The sequence below is a fragment of the Caretta caretta genome, chromosome 8 (genome assembly GCF_965140235.1).
Source record: "Caretta caretta isolate rCarCar2 chromosome 8, rCarCar1.hap1, whole genome shotgun sequence".
NCBI lineage: Eukaryota > Metazoa > Chordata > Testudines > Cheloniidae > Caretta > Caretta caretta.
The window spans coordinates 80,420,517-80,440,273 of NC_134213.1; the positions used below are offsets into that span (position 1 = coordinate 80,420,517).

The 19,757-nt window shown below is 38.9% G+C and overlaps 1 protein-coding gene across 4 annotated transcripts in view; it reads right to left on the reverse strand.

The window, feature by feature from the left end:
- PRKACB (protein kinase cAMP-activated catalytic subunit beta) overlaps positions 1 to 19,757 on the reverse strand; it is a 121,420-nt gene that overhangs the window by 15,585 nt on the left and 86,078 nt on the right. For all 4 annotated transcript variants that reach the window (XM_048860848.2, XM_048860850.2, XM_048860847.2 and 1 more), the window contains 7 exons: positions 18,391 to 18,452; positions 17,253 to 17,381; positions 10,594 to 10,692; positions 6,011 to 6,093; positions 5,270 to 5,396; positions 3,185 to 3,280; positions 1,369 to 1,491 (listed from right to left, as the gene is read on the reverse strand). In XM_048860848.2, the coding sequence (XP_048716805.1) occupies positions 1,369 to 1,491; positions 3,185 to 3,280; positions 5,270 to 5,396; positions 6,011 to 6,093; positions 10,594 to 10,692; positions 17,253 to 17,381; positions 18,391 to 18,452 (719 nt within the window). The remainder of the gene's footprint in view (positions 1 to 1,368; positions 1,492 to 3,184; positions 3,281 to 5,269; positions 5,397 to 6,010; positions 6,094 to 10,593; positions 10,693 to 17,252; positions 17,382 to 18,390; positions 18,453 to 19,757) is intronic.

Here is a 19,757-nt window from a genome sequence, read left to right on the forward strand (position 1 = left end):
ATTTGGTAGGGCCCTACTAATAGGCCATCCTCTTCTTTCTCTTCTCTTTTTTACCGTGTCTCACATGTTGCTGCCTCCCACAAACTGTTCAGTTGTTCCCCTTTCCCTTCCCCATAGATAACTCCTGTCAGCAAGTGATCAGCAAAGTAAAACTGCTAAGAATTTCTTACCTCATAGTTCATTTTTACTTTGTTTCTCCACATGGAGTTGAATGAGGAAAAAAAGCTCCTGCACTGATGCATATTGGCCTAATCATATGAAACCTCATAATTTTGATTATTTTAAATTATATCTGTTCCCCAAAGATTAATTTTGGGGCATTCCCCCATAAACGGAGAAAATGCACCTCATCTCCACTGTCCCTTTAACACTATTTCATTGCAGTCTTTGTCATGAATACTGGGTTCCACTGACTGAATAGCTTAAATTGGTTCTCTTTAATGTCTGCACAGGAAGGAAGTCTCTTTCCCATTTATGGGTCCACTGCTTGTGGAATATCTTCTCTCTCACACAGAACCTCCCTTTTCTTCTTGGAACTGCCACCCTCTTCCAAATTTCTGATTGCTGCCTTACGTTGACCTAACTCTGTAGCACAGACCAGGCCTGAGAAAGAGACAGAACTTGAACAATGGGGCTCATTACAACTTGGCGGAGCTCTAGGCTAACCGGAATGGGCTATGCTTTAACCTTCCTTTCTCTGTGCTAACCTAAGGATTCCCATTGCAGTGTTGACTAATAAACCCCATTGTTTTGACAACACTTTGGGTGTCACTGCAAATGCTTGGTGAGGTTCATTAGTCCCTGAAGAATGCACAAGTCTCTACCAGGGACCAACTGAGTCTATCTCAGTTGGATTTGATCAGCAGACTTCATGGCGTGAAACAGGAGTGCTGGAGCCCCAGACGTTCAGTCTAAAGGAGGCAGTGAGGCCACGTGGCCTACTCTGTGCAGAAGTAGGCACACTGAAGGTGCCTCCTAGAGACTGTTCAAAGCTCGGGGTGTAGCATCAATCCTGTGGATTTGTGACATATACCTACTGGATTACTTCGCCATTTTCTTTTAAACACGAAAACATAAAATTCAGGGTGTGGGACTGCAAGAATCTGAGTTTTTAAACTTTAAACACAGCAATATTTCAGAGAGTTAAACAAATGTATGCACTTTTTAAAAATTATTATTGCAGTAATGATATCCATGGATTCAAAAGTACATGTTATGGACTGGAATTTTCTAATTCTGTATCTAAATCGCTCAACCTCTAATAAATCAGTGAATTGTGGATCCACTCAGTAGATAGTCAGGTTACAGGAAAAGCTATGCAAAGACAATGGTACAAAAAAAAATTAAAAATAGACAGTTTTTGCATACCTTTCCAGAAACTATCTTTTCATAAATTTGAATTGGTTGATCTGCAAAGAATGGAGGATATCCAGCGGCCATTTCATAGATTAACACTCCTAATGCCCACCAGTCCACTGCTTTGTTGTAACCCTGCGAGATAAAGGGGAAATATTACTGTTTTATCATAGCTAATAAGATTTAAGAGTTCCTCTACACTTACAAATACAAAATATATAGTATTAGTATAAAACATTAAAACAGAATAGTTCAAAATTAATTGCCTCATGACTTCCAGTTTGTAGTAGACTTAAAACACACATGGATGATGCACTATGAGATTAAGTTCACGGCTCAGTTCTTGAAACTTCTTGCACAGATTGCTGTACTTTGGCAGAGCCCCAGTGAAACCAATGGGACTCTGCACGGGTGCAACAACCCACCCACCCAAAAGAAAGCACAAATAGCACCCACACAGCAACCCACCCACAGAGAAGAAATATTGAGACCCAGGTCTTTATTTGAAAGAAACTTAGTTTCAGAGTAAATTAAAGACATTTCATTGAGTCCAATCATTCCTCTAGCAATGTATATACTCTGTTTCATTCTTCATATTATTTTAGTATCTTAAAACTTATTAGTTAAGTTAAAATGGAACCTCTCAAAGCTTTTAATAGAAACCAGTTTTAAAATATTTAGTTATTTAGCTTTTATTGATTCATCTATTAACTGACCTGTACTTAAAATTTATCTGAAAAACATTTTTTTTTAAACAAAAGCGGTTTACTCTGAAAAATATATTACTTAAATTACAAATACATTTACAAACAGTACACTTAAAAATACGTTCTTTTTCTGAGATCTTACCAGGACCTGAGCTCAAGCTTCAATGTCCTCCCTGAAAAAATTGATATCAATATACTGAAGTGAGAGGGGAAGGAATGCAGCTTCCTGTGCTGCTTTACATGTTAAGTGTATTAAGATACAACGACTAAGAACTATTATCACCACCAACAGTTTCAAGAGAACCATCACCCTGCACTAAGACCTTGGAAGGTTACAAGTAGTTTCGATTGACTTTTACAGACAATAGATAAGATATTGTGTAATAAGGGGGCATCGGTAAAACAGGGATAATGATACTTGCTTTCCTTTGTAAAGCACTTTGAGATCTATGGATAAAAGCCAAGTATTAATTATAATAATACCTTCTCCATTCAGATACTTGTTTTATTATTTGAGGAAAGAGATGATGTGAGATAAGCCAGTTATGCTTAAAGAGTAGTGTCACATTTGACTTTTTTATTTTTATTTAAAAAGACTTTTAAAAAAAGAAGAAGATTTAATGCATAATGCTTGCAGGTTGAAACACTCCCTCAGTGGGGTGATTCCTAAATACCTGTTGGTTTATCCAGTATGCAGGTCTGGTTACCTTCTGGAATTTTTTACTAGTTCATTTCACTAGTTCATGAAAATATACCAGAGCAGGCAAAACTGGCATACACTTATGAAAAATGCTAGTGAAAAAAACCCACCTAATTATAATTTGTTTCCTGCCCCGCAAAAAGTTACTTGCAAATGTGAGAACAGAATTTTGCAAGGTTGCATTAAGAGCATGTACTAAGAGATAATTTGGAGTATTTTTTAATAATCTCTAATTAACATAGATGATTGCATTTTGTGTACTTTACTAAGGACTGGTAATTCAGGGACTGATTTTCACAGGTGCCTAACTACTGCAGCTGCCTCAAATGCCAATTATTAAATAAATAATGTTAAATTGGATCAAATGTCAGGCCTGAACAACAAGACCGTGCTTATTCTTAAGATATATATATTGAAATACCTTGCTGAGAATTATTTCAGGAGCCAAGTATTCTGGTGTTCCACATAACGTCCAAGTCCTTCCTTTTACTCTTTTTGCAAACCCAAAGTCTGTGACCTGGAGCACAAAGAAAAGTACTTGTAATTATTTTTAAATGTAGTTTAAAAAAAATTTCAATTACGAGGATGTTCTGAAAAGTATCTTCATCCACAGAAGCAATTCACCATTTATGACTTGTTCAATATGGTATAAGACTTCATCTTGTTTAGCCAGTTATTTTGATCCTTTAATTCAGACAAAAACTCATGAAAATACTGATAAAACTAAAAAAAGGAAAGATATGGCAGGTACTCCACCCTGAGCACAAGCCACTGTATTAAAAAAATGCAAAGCAATGAGAGCTAAGCATGGATTATTATTTTACAGATGAATTTTACATGTATTAAATGTTACTCCCTACTGTTACTTTTTATTAAATATAAATATAGTCTTTTTATTAAATATAGCTAAAAATGTTGAAAAATGTGATTATTGATAAATGGATCACAACTTCTGTAGATGCCATAAATAACTCGACAACTGGATCAGAAAAAAAAACAGCTGGTCAAGAGATCAGCAACTCCTTGAAAATCTGGGAGATTTTTACTGCAAAATTGCATAAGGATTATATGTACCCTTTTGGCAGCATCAATGTAACATTATGTAATCAAGTAAGCTATCATAAAGGAGGTCTTTTCAGATGATAGTAACTTCTGATTTAATCCCCCTGAAACACTTTCTCAGACATTATATACTATTCAATACAAACTCCTTTAGGTGCAAAGAGATGCAAAATGGAAGAGGAATGTTTCCATAGCTCCGCTACTAAGGTATTTCTTTATGTAGGTGAAAGTTCCAGTCTTCTTCCACATAAATAGGGCATATATCTTTGTTATTATTATTATTATTTTGGTGGAGGAAAAATACTAATGCTAATGCTAATGCTAATAATAATAATAATAATAATAATAAAATTATCTGACTTGCCACTGCTCAAAAAATCATTTATGATGATCCAAAAACCACTTATTCAGTATAAGACAAATACATATTCTTCTCTCTTGCAAAGACAGATGGCTCTTACGAAGACTTTACTGAAAATAGCCAAATCACAAACACTGATCTTTGTTCTTTTCTTTTTGTGCTTTTAGGCTGAGTGGACAAACTATTAAGGTTTTCTGTTTTATAATTTCAGTCACACTGTTAATCAAACTTATCAAGAGAATTTTTATTTGCAGTTATGTTGTTTGAAGCATTGCACAGTTAACAATCTTGAGACGTATGTGGAAGGTGCCTTATGGGAGTTTTCCGGAAACGTCAAGAACTTGCTATTTGAGTTCAACAGTTGTACTGTGAGATTCAAATATTTATATTTGCATAAATCTAAGCTTTTACGCCGTTTTAGCCTGAGTGGCTAGCCAATATATGGGGTCTTGCAGGTTGTTTCCATTAGGAGGAGAAGTTGATGATAGTGAGTTATTTCTCTGATGCCATCCTGTGTATTTACAAATAACGTGCATAAAGTTCTCTTTCCTTAAACACAGTAGGAATCAAACAGAAGACAGTTTCTTTGCTCACAATTGCAAGGCTCTTCCCAATCAGAACTTTGCCCAAAAAGCTCTCTTTTGGTTCTCTCTCAAGGCCAAGTCACCAGTGCTTCACTTATTGTCTCTCCTGGCTCTCTGCTTGTTTTCCTGTTGGCATATCCGTTTCTGGCTCACAGTCACAAACAGCTCCACCAAACAATACTCACCCCTTCACTTGCATTCAGACCCAAGGACAAACTTTTCAGACTGCATAGCTCAGCACCTACTCCAGCCTTCCCATGATGGTCAGAGATTTGGGCAGTGGCTTCTTACTGTTTCAGCCATTACTAAACATAGGACATTTAACCACTCCCTCATTTAGCCTGAATGGAAGATGACTGTCACATCTACCAGCTTCAACAAGGTTTGTGACTGCCCATAATTCATAGATGCACTTCCTAGGAACTACCCAACCTCCAGCATACTACAAAACTCTCAAATATATAAACCATATAAATATATATGTTCACCAGCATCATACCTGGATATATCCTTGTTGGTCAATTAAAAGATTTTCAGGCTTTAGATCTCGGTAGATGAGGTCTAGTGAATGGAGGTACTCAAATGTTAGCACTATCTGAGCTGCATAAAACCGTGCATGTGGTTCACTGCAATGAATTAAAACATTATTATGCCTCTAACAATAGCCTTAAGGAGTTACAATATAAAACGCCACAATCTTAAAGCTGTAGACAATTTAAATATCAAGCAATTGTTTCCTGGTTATTTATGTGATAGAAAAAGAACAAAGGCAAGCAACAAGATTTTAGTATCCAAATACCCATAATCTCAATCCTCAAGGATTTATAACATTTAAAATTGCACATGCAAGATAAGGGGATAACGTGCTCCATAGGATAAATCTTTCTGTTTATTTAATTCTTGCTTTGTTGCAAGATAATGTTTTCATTCCACTTGGTCTTTTGCATTGACTTTTGGAAACCAAAAAGACTGCCAACAACAATCTATACACTAGTCCCAGGATTCTCTCTTGTACAGATTATGAAAGCCTACATTAACTAATTGCAAACTAATACATGTAATTAGGAGACTTTCACTGCATGATTTCAGCTCACTGACAAGGGGAAAAATTAAAATGCATGTACCCATATTATGTAATTAAATCTCTATTCCTTAATGATTACAGTTTTAAGAAAAAAATACACTAACTAGAAATTTTAGATTTTTATTTCTGAAGGAATAATCTAATTAAGTATATAACCTGAATCTTCCAATTCTTCTTAGATGTGAGAACATTTCACCACCAGGGACATATTCCATAATCATGTATAAATTAGAATTGTCCTAAACACCAAATAAAAAGATACACATAAATATTAAGAATTCAACATTCTAGAATCTCTAAAGAAAACAATTTTTCAAGTAAAGCACATTTTACTTTTTACTAAAGAAGTAAAAGATTAATCTCTAACCACATACTCAACACAAAACAACATAGTAGTTGGTGGAAAAGTCAGACAGAGGACACAGACACCACTGTGACGTTTGCACGCCATATGTTCTATGAAAATATGCTAATGAGTGTCAATATAATGTAACTGGAATATGCTTTATGCAAAAGGTTTTTTGTAAGGTATCATTACAAAGCTTATAATCTACTGAGTGTGTTCATCCTATATGTATGAATGTATCATTCTTGTATTAAAACTAGAAATATGAAGTATTACTCTATTGTAATTCTGCAAAGTGTGGTCCATTAATGGTGGTTTAGAATCTTGATGGCTCCCATTGACTAGGACAATTGGTTGTAAATGGCTATTTACTTGTAAGCCTTCCTGCGTTCCTGTGAGTCAGGCCGGGAAGAATGGAGGCTTGGGGTCTCACAGGACATGTGACCATGTCACCTGGTACTGGAATCCATCTTAAACTTGGTGCTTTTCCATTTAGAAGGAGGGGTGGGGGCCCAGAGAGACAAAAGACTCCCACCTTGTGCCAAAGCTATAAAAGGGGATGGAACAGAACAAAGGGGGCTGCTAGTCATGAGAAATTCCCTAGTTACCACCTGAGCTGGAACTAAGAAGAACTGTACCGGGGAAAGGATTGGGCCTAGACTAAGACGGAGTCCAGTCTGCGAAAGAATCTTATTGGAACATCTCTGAGGGTGAGATTTACCTGTATTCAGTTTACCTGTATTCTTAAATGTAATAGGCTTAAACTTGTGTGTTTTGTTTTATTTTGCTTGGTAACTTACTTAGTTCTGTCTGTTATAACTTGAAACCACTTAAATCCTACTTTTTATACTTAATTAAATCACTTTTGTTTATCAATTAACCCAGAGTAAATGATTAATATCTGGGGGAGCAAACAGCTGGGCATATCGCTCTTTATAGAGCACGGACAATTTATGAGTTTACCCTGTATAAGCTTTATACAGAATAAAAAGGATTTATTTGGGAATGGATCCCATTGGGAATTGGGTATCTGGGTCCTGAAGCAGTTTTTCGTTCAAGTCTGCAGCTTTGGGGGCGTGGACCAGACCTGGGTCTGTGTTGCAGCAAACTAGCGTGTCTGGCTCAACAAGGCAGGGTTCTGGATTTTTCCTCCCTTGGTATTCTACTGTTAATTGAATTGTCTTGTTAGCACTGACTCCCCACTTGGAAAGGCAACTCCCACCTTTTCATGTACTGTGTATATATACACCTACTACTGTATTTTCCACTCCATGCATCTGATGAAGTGGGTTCTAGTCCACAAAAGCTTATGCCCAAATAAATTTTTTAGTCTCTAATGCGCCACAAGGACCCCTCATTGTTTTTACCTTTTGGGGATGGTGTAGATTTAGTGGGCCTTGGCTCAGTGCAGGGGGATGGACTACATGATCTCTTGAGATCCCTTCCAGCCCTACACTTTTGTATGTCTATTATTCTCATTAGGGCCATGCTCCATAAGATATATAAATGTGTCTCACAAAACATACATGCAGACAATGTTTGCCGCACTTAAAAAATTCTTCCAAATGGAGCATAAAGATTGTCGTTAAAGTAACTGTAGTTATTCTGAAAGATTCCTCCCCACTGGAAGCTGAAAATTTCTCATGTTATTTTCAAGTTCTCCTTTGCTCATCAATATACAGCATGCGCCCGTTTATTTGAATGGCTTGGGGGCACCCAAAAGTTTCAAATAACGGGACATTTGAACAAACAGAAGTGCTGTTCACTAACACAGGACATGCTGTGGATTCAGATAACTAGGATTATCAGATAAAGGGAATTTGGATAATTGGAATTATATTGAATTTCACGTGGGGTATATGGCTAGTTTTCAACTATATTTTCACTTCAGTTTTGAAGGTCTTTCTAATATAGAGAGGGCATCCCCAACTCCCAAGATGCTGACATGTCACTGAATCTTGGAAAGCTCATGCTTCCGAAGCATACACCCCACACTGCGCACCACCCATCTATACACACACTTTTCATAGTTAAGAGGCACCTGTGGTTAAAATAATCTGAAGAGAAGGAATTTAGAATGTCACCTGATTAACAAGATCATAACATTAAGTTCCCTCATATTCTCTTTAGCTTCTATTTCTTGTATGTCTGCCTCATTTTAGAGTATGTCACAGATGTTTCAAAGGTCATCAAGCAAAATGTGTAACATGGATCTCTCCGATACTTACTGAATCTTGGGACTTGTCTACACTACAAGATTTGTTGACACAAGTTATGCCGATGGACAGCCACCACTGTAATTAAACTGCTGTTTCATGTCCACACTATGCTCCTTGTGTCGATAGAGCACATCCACAATAGCACCTCTTGCATCGACACAGAGAGCAGTGCACTGTGGGTAGCTATCCCACTGTGCAACTGGACGCAGGGAGCGTTGGGAAAAGTTTTGCAAGGCCTGACGGGGGCAGGGGCAAGCGCAGTGTCACATGATGACAGCTTCTCAATCCTGTCATTCCATCGGCATCTTACTAGATTGACAACCACTTTTCAACTGCCCTGCTAACCTGCAACCCAATCATCTCTGTCAGAAAGCATGGATCCTGCACTGCTATTCAGTATTGTGCTGCGCGTTATGAACACAAGTCTGTAAGAGGAGCCCAACGGTGGGCTATTCGGCTGGAGGAGCATATTAAGACTGAGCCACAGTAATGTGTGTTGCTGTAGTGTACTGAGCCTGGCATTGTTTGTTTGCAACATGCTATGAACCTTGTAATGATTACCGTGTGTGCCCGAAAAGTAACACACTTTAAACCACTTTTTAAAGTAGCACTCGGTAATATGACCAAACTGACACTACTGAACACTAACACAAGAAGCCCACATAAGTGTGTGTGTGGGGGGGTGGGGGGGTGAGTGTGTGACAGTGAGTGTGTGTGACAAGAGTTACAGAGACAGAGTGTGTGTTGGGGGAGAGTGAGTGTGTCGGCATGCTGTCTATACGTTCAGACAGCAGCCAGAAACAACCAGTCCTGAGACAGAAGCTGGTGCACAGACAATTAGTGTCCCCCTGTCCCTCCACTGCAGTTCAGTGGAGACTAGTATACTGGTGGGGGAAGGGGGACACCCTGACATCAGTCCTCACCTCTGCACAGCACAAGTCTCTCCCCCCTATTCCCAGCAGCAGCCCACTCTGCCTGCCACTGTGGTCCTAGTACCAGGGAGAGCAGGATTCCATGTTAATGTTTGATTCTGTGATTCCCTCAGAGTACTGCCACAGCCTTCTCTCCGCACAGACCAAGGAGATCCACCCACTTCCCTGTCGTCCAGTCAGGATTGTGCTTTCTGCCAATAGCTTTCCACGCTGAGCAATTTCAAAACTTCCTGGGGCCCTGAAAGTGGAGGGAACACATGCCTGTGTAGCTGGCTGCAGGGCAGCAGAGTTCAAAACCATGAGCGGAGTGGTCATGGTGGGCATTGTGGGATACCTCCTGGAGGCCACTTACGGCGATGTAATGAATGCAGTGTCTACACTGACTTTTTGTTGATCTAAATTTGCCGCAAAAGATTCTTGTCAAGGTGGTTTTACTTGGCCATCAAAGCAGGAGAGTTTTGTCAGTGGGAGGAGATTTATACCTCCACTAGCTGCCTTTTGCCAACAAATTGTGCAGTATAGACAAGCCCTTATTATCCTGAAGGAGAAAAAAAGCTTTAGCTTAGCAGATAGGAGCAGAGGCACAAGGTCTTAAGTCTTTTTCAAATACAACCAAAATGCCAACACACACACAAAATAGATAACGTGCTTCTTCATGTAACGTACACACGTACTTTATTGGTTATATATATAGGCTGGTGTTGATAGTGGAAAGAAGAATGATGGAGAAAGACCTATTCTTTTTGCTTTAGCATAATTCTCCCCAGGAGTACACAGTTAAAGGGACAGCATGAACTTTAAATGTTACTTCTATTTGAAAGTTTTACTAATGATTTTTACAATTATCATTTAGATTATTACGACTGAAAGAGATGAGAGAAATGACACTAAAAAATGCAAAGCCTAACACAACACAAAAATAACTGGCTACATTTCAATTTGATAGTGTCCCTTCATGGAAAGGTTTTATGCAAAGTACATTTTACCAAAAGCATGAATTACTGCATATTATTCATAATTTACTTAGTATTTTGAACACAAAGCACATACTTTATATTACCCATGGCAGAGAAGAAAATTAATTTTGCATTAATAATTCTTAGGAGGATGTGATGTACTTTATCATAACTGCATTATAGTGCAATGGCTTTACAGACTGAGCAAGAAAGTTATCTGTACACATCTAAAATTTGAGCATATACTTCATTCACATTTTGAAGCAACTGCTTTCAAAATATTTACCTTAAAAGAATACTCCAGTCTCACAAGGAAAGGAAAGTTCACTGCCTGTAATATTCTCTTTTCATTCAGTGTGTGTTCTATTTGCTTCAGTTTGACAACCTACAAACAAACAAACAAACAATCTTTAAATTTTTCAGTCTAAACAGAACACCTTAGTTTTTCCAATAAACATATTAAAGTTGAACTGAAATGTGAAACATGTAGATACACATGGCTAAATGAAAGGCTTTCTGATACAACAACCATACGAAGTCATATTTAGAATTTCCTTCCTTAAAATTTTAAGAGAGTTTATAATTCTTAAATCATGGTTAATGGATATCTTTAGTAATTGAAGGCCTTTTTAGATCACCAAAATTGGAGCACAGGAACCAATGGGGCAAATTTCACACATCCATTACAATGCACCCAGATGACCTAATGGCAGTCATCTGCAACAGTGACAGGGTACTGAATCTCCATACCCATTATCAATAAGGGTGTTGATTAGTTCTAATGATGAGTTTTGTGGGTGAAACATACTTATTCACAAGGAACAGGACTGAGACCCACTCATTTTGCAAAGCCCACTTACCAGCCAGGAGAAGATAATGGAAAATTTGGGTTTAACTAATAATTTCCTTACTCAGAACAGTTGCATCTGTCACACTTCACAATGGGTTTCGTATATTCTGCTGTACACAGTAATTCCAAGGCCTCCTAGCAACAGTGTCAAAATCTGAGTTTTGTCCTCTGCTTGGAAGCTACTATAAATGCTTTACTGCCAAAGGCAGTAAATGGTAGGTTCCAGCTCTCTGTTCTTCTGTTGCTAATAGGAAATAATTCTATTTCCTTTTTTTAACTCCTGCATTAAGTAATCACTCCAATTTTCCTTACTCCCCATCACCCAATTTATCAATACCCCATTGTGAGAAAGGTGGAAGTGCTTATGACTTGAGAACCGCTTTCAGTTACTAATGATCTGGGTCAGCTTTGAACTGGTTACCTGAAGATGAAAGGCTTTGTATCCCATCTCATTATCAAGGTGCTAAGCTATTAAAGTCTTTCTAAGGTGAATTAATTTTATCAAATAATATAGGCTTTCTAAAGCAATTTTAGGCAGCATGTAACAATTTTTTTTAAAACACAAAACAGAGCAAACAAGCCAACAAAAGATCATGATAAAATTGGAGCCACTCAAAAACACTGTTTTTGTTAAATAGAAATCTGATCTTACTACTGTAAATAACTGATATGCCAGGTCCCAACCAACTCTGAAGATTGACGTGTATTAGTTATTTTGGTTGCAAAATAGCTGTAATATGTAGAAATGCCCCCCTCAAAATTTTGTATGAGGATGTTTTTTCTTTTTGGTTTTGTTCTGTTTTAAACGTCTCTTCTGAGACAAATCACAAACCCAGATATTTATACTCACCAAATCAACTCAGTTTGCCCTTTCAAAAAAGTAACTATGTAATGAAAATAACCAAGCAACATCACTTTATTGATATGCTGTACCAAAAAAGGACAAAGTTTTTTTAATTACATTTTTAAGCCTTGATGAACCTTGACTTAGAATATAGAAAGGAAACACTGAATCACGATGACATTTTGCATTAGGGTCCAACATGTTATGTTGTTATTGACTCTAGACAAAAGCGGTCTCCATGACCACAAACTCTGGACTTCTGAGGGATTTGTAAGTGCTGAATCTGGTGAAGTTTTTGAGAAGGAAATACATCAAGTTCATTTGTCTGTGGAAGGGAAGGCAAACTTTCTTCAGCTGACTGAAAATTGCATACAATTCTCTTTTTTAATCAGTCAGATCTCCTCCCCTCTCTCTTAGATGATAGGACACCACACACAGTTGCAAGATGGTACTAGAATTCACCATAGAGTAAGGGTGGTGATTGTCTGAGTGACCTCTAATATCACAATGATCTAAGAACTCTTGGCATGGCACAGATATACACTTTGCTGTCACAGGAATGTAATCTGTAAAGTCACAATGGCTGAGAATTTAAAACCTGGATGATAACAGATTGCAAATCCCAATGATGACAACCTGGTAATAAAAACAAAAAGTACTCTCAATCATGCTTGTAGCTGTTTCCATCTCTTCACACTGACTCAGCCATTTTAGGCTTCAGTGTGACACACGGAGTGACATTTGTGGAATCTTATTTTATAGATAATGCATATGTGCAAGAAACTGAATTAAAATTGTATGGGCAACCTTAATTCTGACATTTCCTAATTTTTGAGCCCTTCGCTTTGTAAGCTTAATGTTCTTTTAATGTATTTTTTTTTGCATGAAATTTATATAGTATCATAAATGTGTCAGTGCCTTACAAATAATATGAGACGCCTTAGTCTTGAGAACCTTACAATCTGAATTACAAGTATTATATTCCTGAACAAGTTCTAGATGAAAAATTATCTGCAAACCATAAAAATATGCTTTACCATAAAAATAAACAAAGGTATAGATTATTTTAATAATATTACTTTGCATTCCAAAATTCCAACTTTGTTTAAAATGAAATTTAAACAAATGGTAGTGTTTATTGAACCTAAAGCAGATGTGATTAAAAAAACTATTAATAAAATGTAGAGTGGCATAACAGAAGTGATTCAAACCTTAGCAAGGCATTTCAATTTTCAATAGATAGCAAATGTGTAAAACAGCAGTTCTCTCTGTAGTCTGTGGAAAGCTGTGCATGGTGTTGGCTCTCCTCTTTATTACCAGCTGCTAAATCAGAGCACTAAAAATATTTTCAATTCTTTCCTAGATTTACTCCTCCATCTAAGGGCTTATCTACACTGGCAAGTTTCTGCGCAGTAAAGCAGCTTTTTGCGCTCAAACTGCAGACGTGTACACACTGCCAAGCCACCTGTGCGCAGAAACTCCTCAGTTACAGAGGCTCCAGCGAGCTATTGACAGTGTAGATACTTGATTGCTTTCTGTGCTGTAATTGGCCTCCGGAGCTGTCCCATAATGCCTCAAGTGACAGCTCTGCTCATTAATTTGAACTTGGCTGTCCTGGAGACATATGCCCCTCCCCTTTCAAAGCACTGTTTCTGACAGCTGTTGCGTGCTGTGCTGATCTGCTCTGGGACACAAAGCAAACCATTAATGTGGAATGCTCGTGCTGCTGAACACAGAGGCAGGTGTGTGTGTGTGTGAGAGTGTGTGTGTGTGAATGTAAGCGAGTGAGAGATATTGCTGTGCAGAGAGCCCAGGAAGGAAGGCAGGGGCTGATGTTGCAGTTTCCCCCACCCTCAGGACTGGTTGCTTCCTGCCGCTGTCTGAACTTACAAGAGAGCTTGCTGTCACACTCTCTGTCCCCCAAAACACACTGTCTCTCTCCCCCCCCTCCATACACAAACACTCTCCCACCCCCTCTCCCCTCACACACACTTCAGTTGAAAAGCAGCTGGCAATGTAGTAGGATGCCCCTGGAACAATGGGATTGGGAAACCTGCATCATGTAATGCTGTGCTTGCCCCATGAGGCACTGCAAACCCTTCCCAAAGCATCCTGCGGCCAATTACACAGTGGGATAGCTACCACAATGCACTGCTGTCTTTGCTGTTGCAAGAGCTGCTAATCTGGATGCACTCCAGCATCACAAGGAGTACAGTGTGGACATGCAACAGTGGCTTAATTCCAGTGTTTTAATAAAAGTGGTATAACTTGTGGCACAGAAACTTGCCAGTGTAGACATACCCTAAACTGCTACAGGTATGTTAAATGATCATGAATGAATACGGAGGTTGACTATGGTATAAAGAATGGAGATGAAATTATCTAACTGGACAATCTCTATTTGCTTGTGGTCCACGCTATGAAAAATTTGTGGACTCTTGATCCAAAGTGTCCTTCAACATTCTTGAGCTACATTGTATCAACATGTAACAAGGTAATTTTCAATTTTAGAAGCTCAATATACACCAGGGGTTCTCAAACTGGGGGGCAGGACCCCTGAGGGGGTCGCGAGGTTATTACATGGGGGTCACAAGCTTTCAGCCTCCACCCCAAACCCCACTTTGCTTCCAGCATTTATAATGGTGTTAAATATATTAAAAAGTGTTTTTAATTTATAAGGGGGGTTGCACTCAGAGACTTGCTATGTGAAAGGGATCACCAGTACAAAAGTTTGAGAACCACTGCTATGCACAATACAGTTTGCTTATGCTGAAGAATGTTTGAGTAGATTCCATCTAAACCCTAGTCAGTTACATTTGAGCAGAAGATAATTAAAAGCAAAAACGTTATCTTTAAAATCAGCTGTTTCTGTACTTTTTTAACATGATCTTTTTAGCATATTCTGTGAAATATCGTTGCTAATGGCTGCTATGAAGCAAAGACATTCCTGCACAAACGTAATTGAAAAATGTAGGAACTACCTAACAAGAAACAATCAATTAGATCTTCTTTACACTCTATTTGAACTGTCGATAGTACTAATTGTAGTAAGCAAAGAGTACTACACATGGTATATATTTAATCAGATGCATGCCAAAACAAAATCTCTTCTTAGAAATATCTAGTTAATAAATTATGTGTCAAATTCTCTGAACTTGAAAATTTTACTCTTTAAAATTTAGTGCCAGTACAATATATATGGTTTATTTTGCACATGTATAGGATTACCCAATCTAGTGATACCAGACTATTTCAGGGGGCAGAGCAGGAGCAGTGTAGCAGTGAAACCTGCACCACCCTGGATACAGGACAAACAGCAGACAACTCCTTTGAAAGTGACTGCCTCCCCAACAGTCAAAACTCCAGCAAGACATAGGAGTAGCTCATGCGTAAAGGGCTGCACATTCAAACAACAGCCAACTGGCCCATGCTGCTCATCTTTGTTCCCTTGGGACTAAGCTCACCTGTCCTGGCAACATGCAGCCTTCTGTTGAGTGGGGAAATGGGGGCGGGGGGGGGGCAAAACCCAAGAAAATAATCAAAATTAGGGCTGTCAAGCAATTAAAAATTAATCATGATTAATCAGTTTTAATCACAACATTAAATAATATTAGAACACCATTTATTTAAATTTTGGGGGGGTTTCTATATTTTCAAATGTAAGCTCAGGGCTGGGGGCTCTGGGCTTCAGCCCCCCTCGGGGAGCAGGACTCCAGCCCCTCCCCGCTGGCTAGGGTTGCCAACTTTCTGATTGCAGAAAACTGAACACCCTTCCCCCACCTCTTCCCCAGGCCCTGCCACTGCTCACTCCATCCATCCTCCTTCGCTCACTCTGCCCCACCTTCACTCACTCGCTCATTTTCACTGGGCTGGGGCAGGGGTTGGGGTGCAAGAGGGGGTGAGGGCTCTGGTTGGGGCCAGGGATGAGGGGTTTGGGTTGCCGGAGGGGACTCTGGGCTGGGACAGTGGGTAGGGGTGCAGGATCTGGGAGGGAGTTTGGGTACAGGAGGGGGCTTAGGGCTAAGGTAGGGGGTTCAGGTGCAGGAGGGGGTACAGGCTATGGGCGGTGCTTGCATCAGGCAGCTCTCAGGAAGTGGCAACATGGCCCTCCAGCTCCTAGGTGCAGGGATGGCCAGGGGTCTCCATGCGCTGCCTCCGTCCGTAGGCATGGTTCCCGTAGCTCCGGTACCTCCCGTTGGCCATAGTTCCTGGTTGACCGCTGTGGCCAGCATATCCCACCAGCTCCTAGGCACAGGGGTAGCCAGGGGAGCTCTGCATGCTGCCCGCACCCCAAGTGCCGACTCTGCAGTTCCCATTGTCCAGGAACCAGAGCCAATTGGAGCTGCGGGTGCAGTGCCTGCCGACAGCGCGCAGAGCCCCCTGGCCGCCCCTGTGCCTAGGAGCCAGCAGAACATGCCAGCCACTTCCAGGCGCTGTGCAGAGCTGGCCGCTGTGGCCAACTGGACTTTTAACGGCCAGGTCAGCTGTGCTGACAGGAGCCGCCAGGGTCCATTTTCTGGTTGAAAACCAGGCGCCTACCAACCCTATCCCCTGATGCCTAGGAAGCTGCAGGCTGGGGCTGCTCCAGACTCCCCGCTGCCCAGGAAGCAGCAGGTTGGGGTTGCTCTAGCCCTTCCTCCCCCACCTCCAGAGCTGCACAGCCCTCCTGCCGCCGCCTCCAACCCTGCCCAAAGATATGCGATTAACGCATTAATTTTGCTTTAAGTTAACCACAGGTATTAACTGCAATTAATTCACAGTCCTAATCAAAATAGGTTATAAAAAAAAGAGAAAAAAATCCGCACAATTAAAAAAAAAAGAGAGAGAAAAGACAATAGGACAATGAACAAAAAAAAAAAAAAAGATGGGTGAACCAAACGTATTCTCTTCAAAACACTACAAATCCAAAGAGTTAGGGAATGAACTATGATCATCCACGTACAATTGTCTTATGCTTTGACTAGACTGCAGGACTTATTTTTTACTTATGCTTTTAAAAAAATATTGAATCCTTAGGACAAGGTAATTCTCTCACAGAGTTGTTAAAAAAAATAAAAAAGCTCAACAATTCTATTTTCCTGTCAGAGGCACAACTGCCAGCTAAAACCCACTGTAACAGCATGAAAAGTGAAAATAATAAGATACAACAATTTTTCAGACCACACACAATGATTTCAATGAACAGCATGCTCTCTGCTAGCAAAGACAGTTTTTAACCACACAAATTAGTATAATTATAAAATGCTCCAACCTTCTGTTTATCCAGTATCTTCATAGCATAATACTGTTCTGTGGATTTATATTTCACCAACATAACTCGCCCAAATGATCCTGTTCCAAGGGTTTTTTGTCTCTCAAAATCATCTAGGCCAGCAGTATTCTACATGAACACAACAAAGTATAACAGATTAATAAATAATGATTACAGTTTTGGTACACAGAGACACTTAGTGATGGAAAATGTAGTAATTTATTAAAGAGGATGGATGCAATTTCTTCTGTCACAGCTAAAAGAAACTAGAGCGCTAACTAATGTTAATATAATTTCACACAATGAACAACTGGATTGAGAGAACTGTAATAGTGCTTGCATTAAAATAGAAAGGGATTTAATTTAATTTATGTTTTAAAATGACAGAAATATTGTTATCAAGATGGTATCTAGCAAGCAGTGGGAATTTAGCTGCAAGGAGATCATGATGTTAACACAAGAAAAAAGAAAACAAAACCTGCAAAAGATTACAGTCATCAAGTTTCCACAACTAAGTTCTAAAGAGAATTCTATGTGGGAATGTATTGAGGAACTACCATTCATACATTGTCTAGAATTCATATTTGAACACATTTATAAAAGATATCTATCACCACAATATGTGAACGCTATTTGAAAAGTAAGTAAAATTACAACTTTTTCTCCAAATAGGAAACATATACTAAGCAATCTCGCTCATTAAGAGGGAAATTTCTCCCTAAAACCAAAGGATTACCAACCAGGAGAGAAATTTCCAAGGGGAATGTCCAGGATATACCAACGTGTCCGGTTACGAAAAGCCAGTTGTAATAGGTCATAAGAGTGGCGAGATTCAAACTATCAAATTGTCAGTGAGAATGAATTTCATAGCAAGTAACCTATCACTAAAAATGCTCTTTCCCAAGCCTCTGAGACCAACAACCAAAGCATCTTTGCTGATCTCAACTGCAATTACAAATAATGGTGTTAAATTCTTAGCATGCACACTCCCTCAACAGTTTTTGTACTGAAAAATATCTTCGATTTTCTGCAGTGTCCACCACAGTCGTATCTGAGTACTGGATACTGAACTCATTTCCAGAAAAGCTACCAGTAAGAGTCATGCAATGCATTTGTATTTTAAATCACAGTTCCTTACCTGAGGGGGGCTTTCCCATTTTCTTAAGAAATCTTCTTTGGCTTTGGCTAGGAACTCTTTCACTGAAAATACAAAAAAAATTTCTCAAGTTCAATTCACTAAACATGTAATGCAGAGGTTTGAAACGTATCTATTAAGTATGGTTGCTTTAAATAAAAGTACATGATAAACTCCTCTTCAGTTCTCGTACACTAAATAGACTATTTGCCTTTACTAAACACAAAGCAAGCTCCAGCATCTTTAAGATTTCTACAGTATCTCTAGTAGACCCCTAACTCTTTTGAAGTACTACATATTTCTATATAAATTACTTAATCTACTTTAAGTCAGATGACCCACAATACTGTACACGCAAGCAGTCTTTAAGGTGATGTTAAGCATTGTCAAAATGACTGGAAAAAACCTGCCCTTTGCAAATAATCTACATTCATCTAAGGTAAACTTTTTTTTTTAAAAGTTATACTTTCAATAATTGGAGAACAAAATAGTTCTCATTGCCTTTTTTTCCCCCATCACCTTTATTTAAAGGCTGATTGCAAGCAGAAGTACAAATTGCACAGCATTATTGCAAGCACAGACAAAACACAGGGCTACAACACTGCGCATTAGAGATGCCCACAGTCAGAGAATAAACATTTAAGGAATTAATTTCCCATTTGAAATTAAAGCAATGTAGCAACAGTACAATTCTGGATGACTGTTTAAAATGTGCACTAGCATATTGTAATCCAAGATCACTTTTCAGATATTTTAATCCTAGAAGGTCTTTATCAGCCAAATCAGTGTAGGATATTTTATAGATGCAATGAAAAACAGGGGCTTTTTTAAAGAATCACCATTAATAACTCATGCGTATTTTGTTTTCTTGGGGTCACTCCACATAACATGAGATTAGCAGTGGTAGGTTTTCTGTATTGATGAGTTTTGCTATCGGTAATTTCTAAAAGAAATTCAACATAATCAAGCATTTTCTGAGTAGTATACAGAAACATATTTTAACAAGATATTGTCATTTCTGCCGCTAAAAAAGAAAATCCTGTTTTATGATTGGCTAAAAACAATCATGTGATAAGTAAGGACGTTCCTTTGTTTGCTTACTCAAAGAATAGGTATGCCTCATCTATAAAGAATATTTTTTAAAATTCTCCTACCATTGCTCTAGTACTGGGGCAGCTCCAGCAATGCTAGCAAATGGTGGGATCCCTAAAGCAGACTAGCCACTGGTATTTTTACCACTATGCCACCTAGATCTGAAGTTAGACAACTCTAGGATAAAAATGCCAGTGGCTGGTCTGCACTGCTGGCACAGGGGGAAGAGGCAGGGGGAAATTCAGAAAATCCTCAGAGCAGATACAGTCTTAAAGACT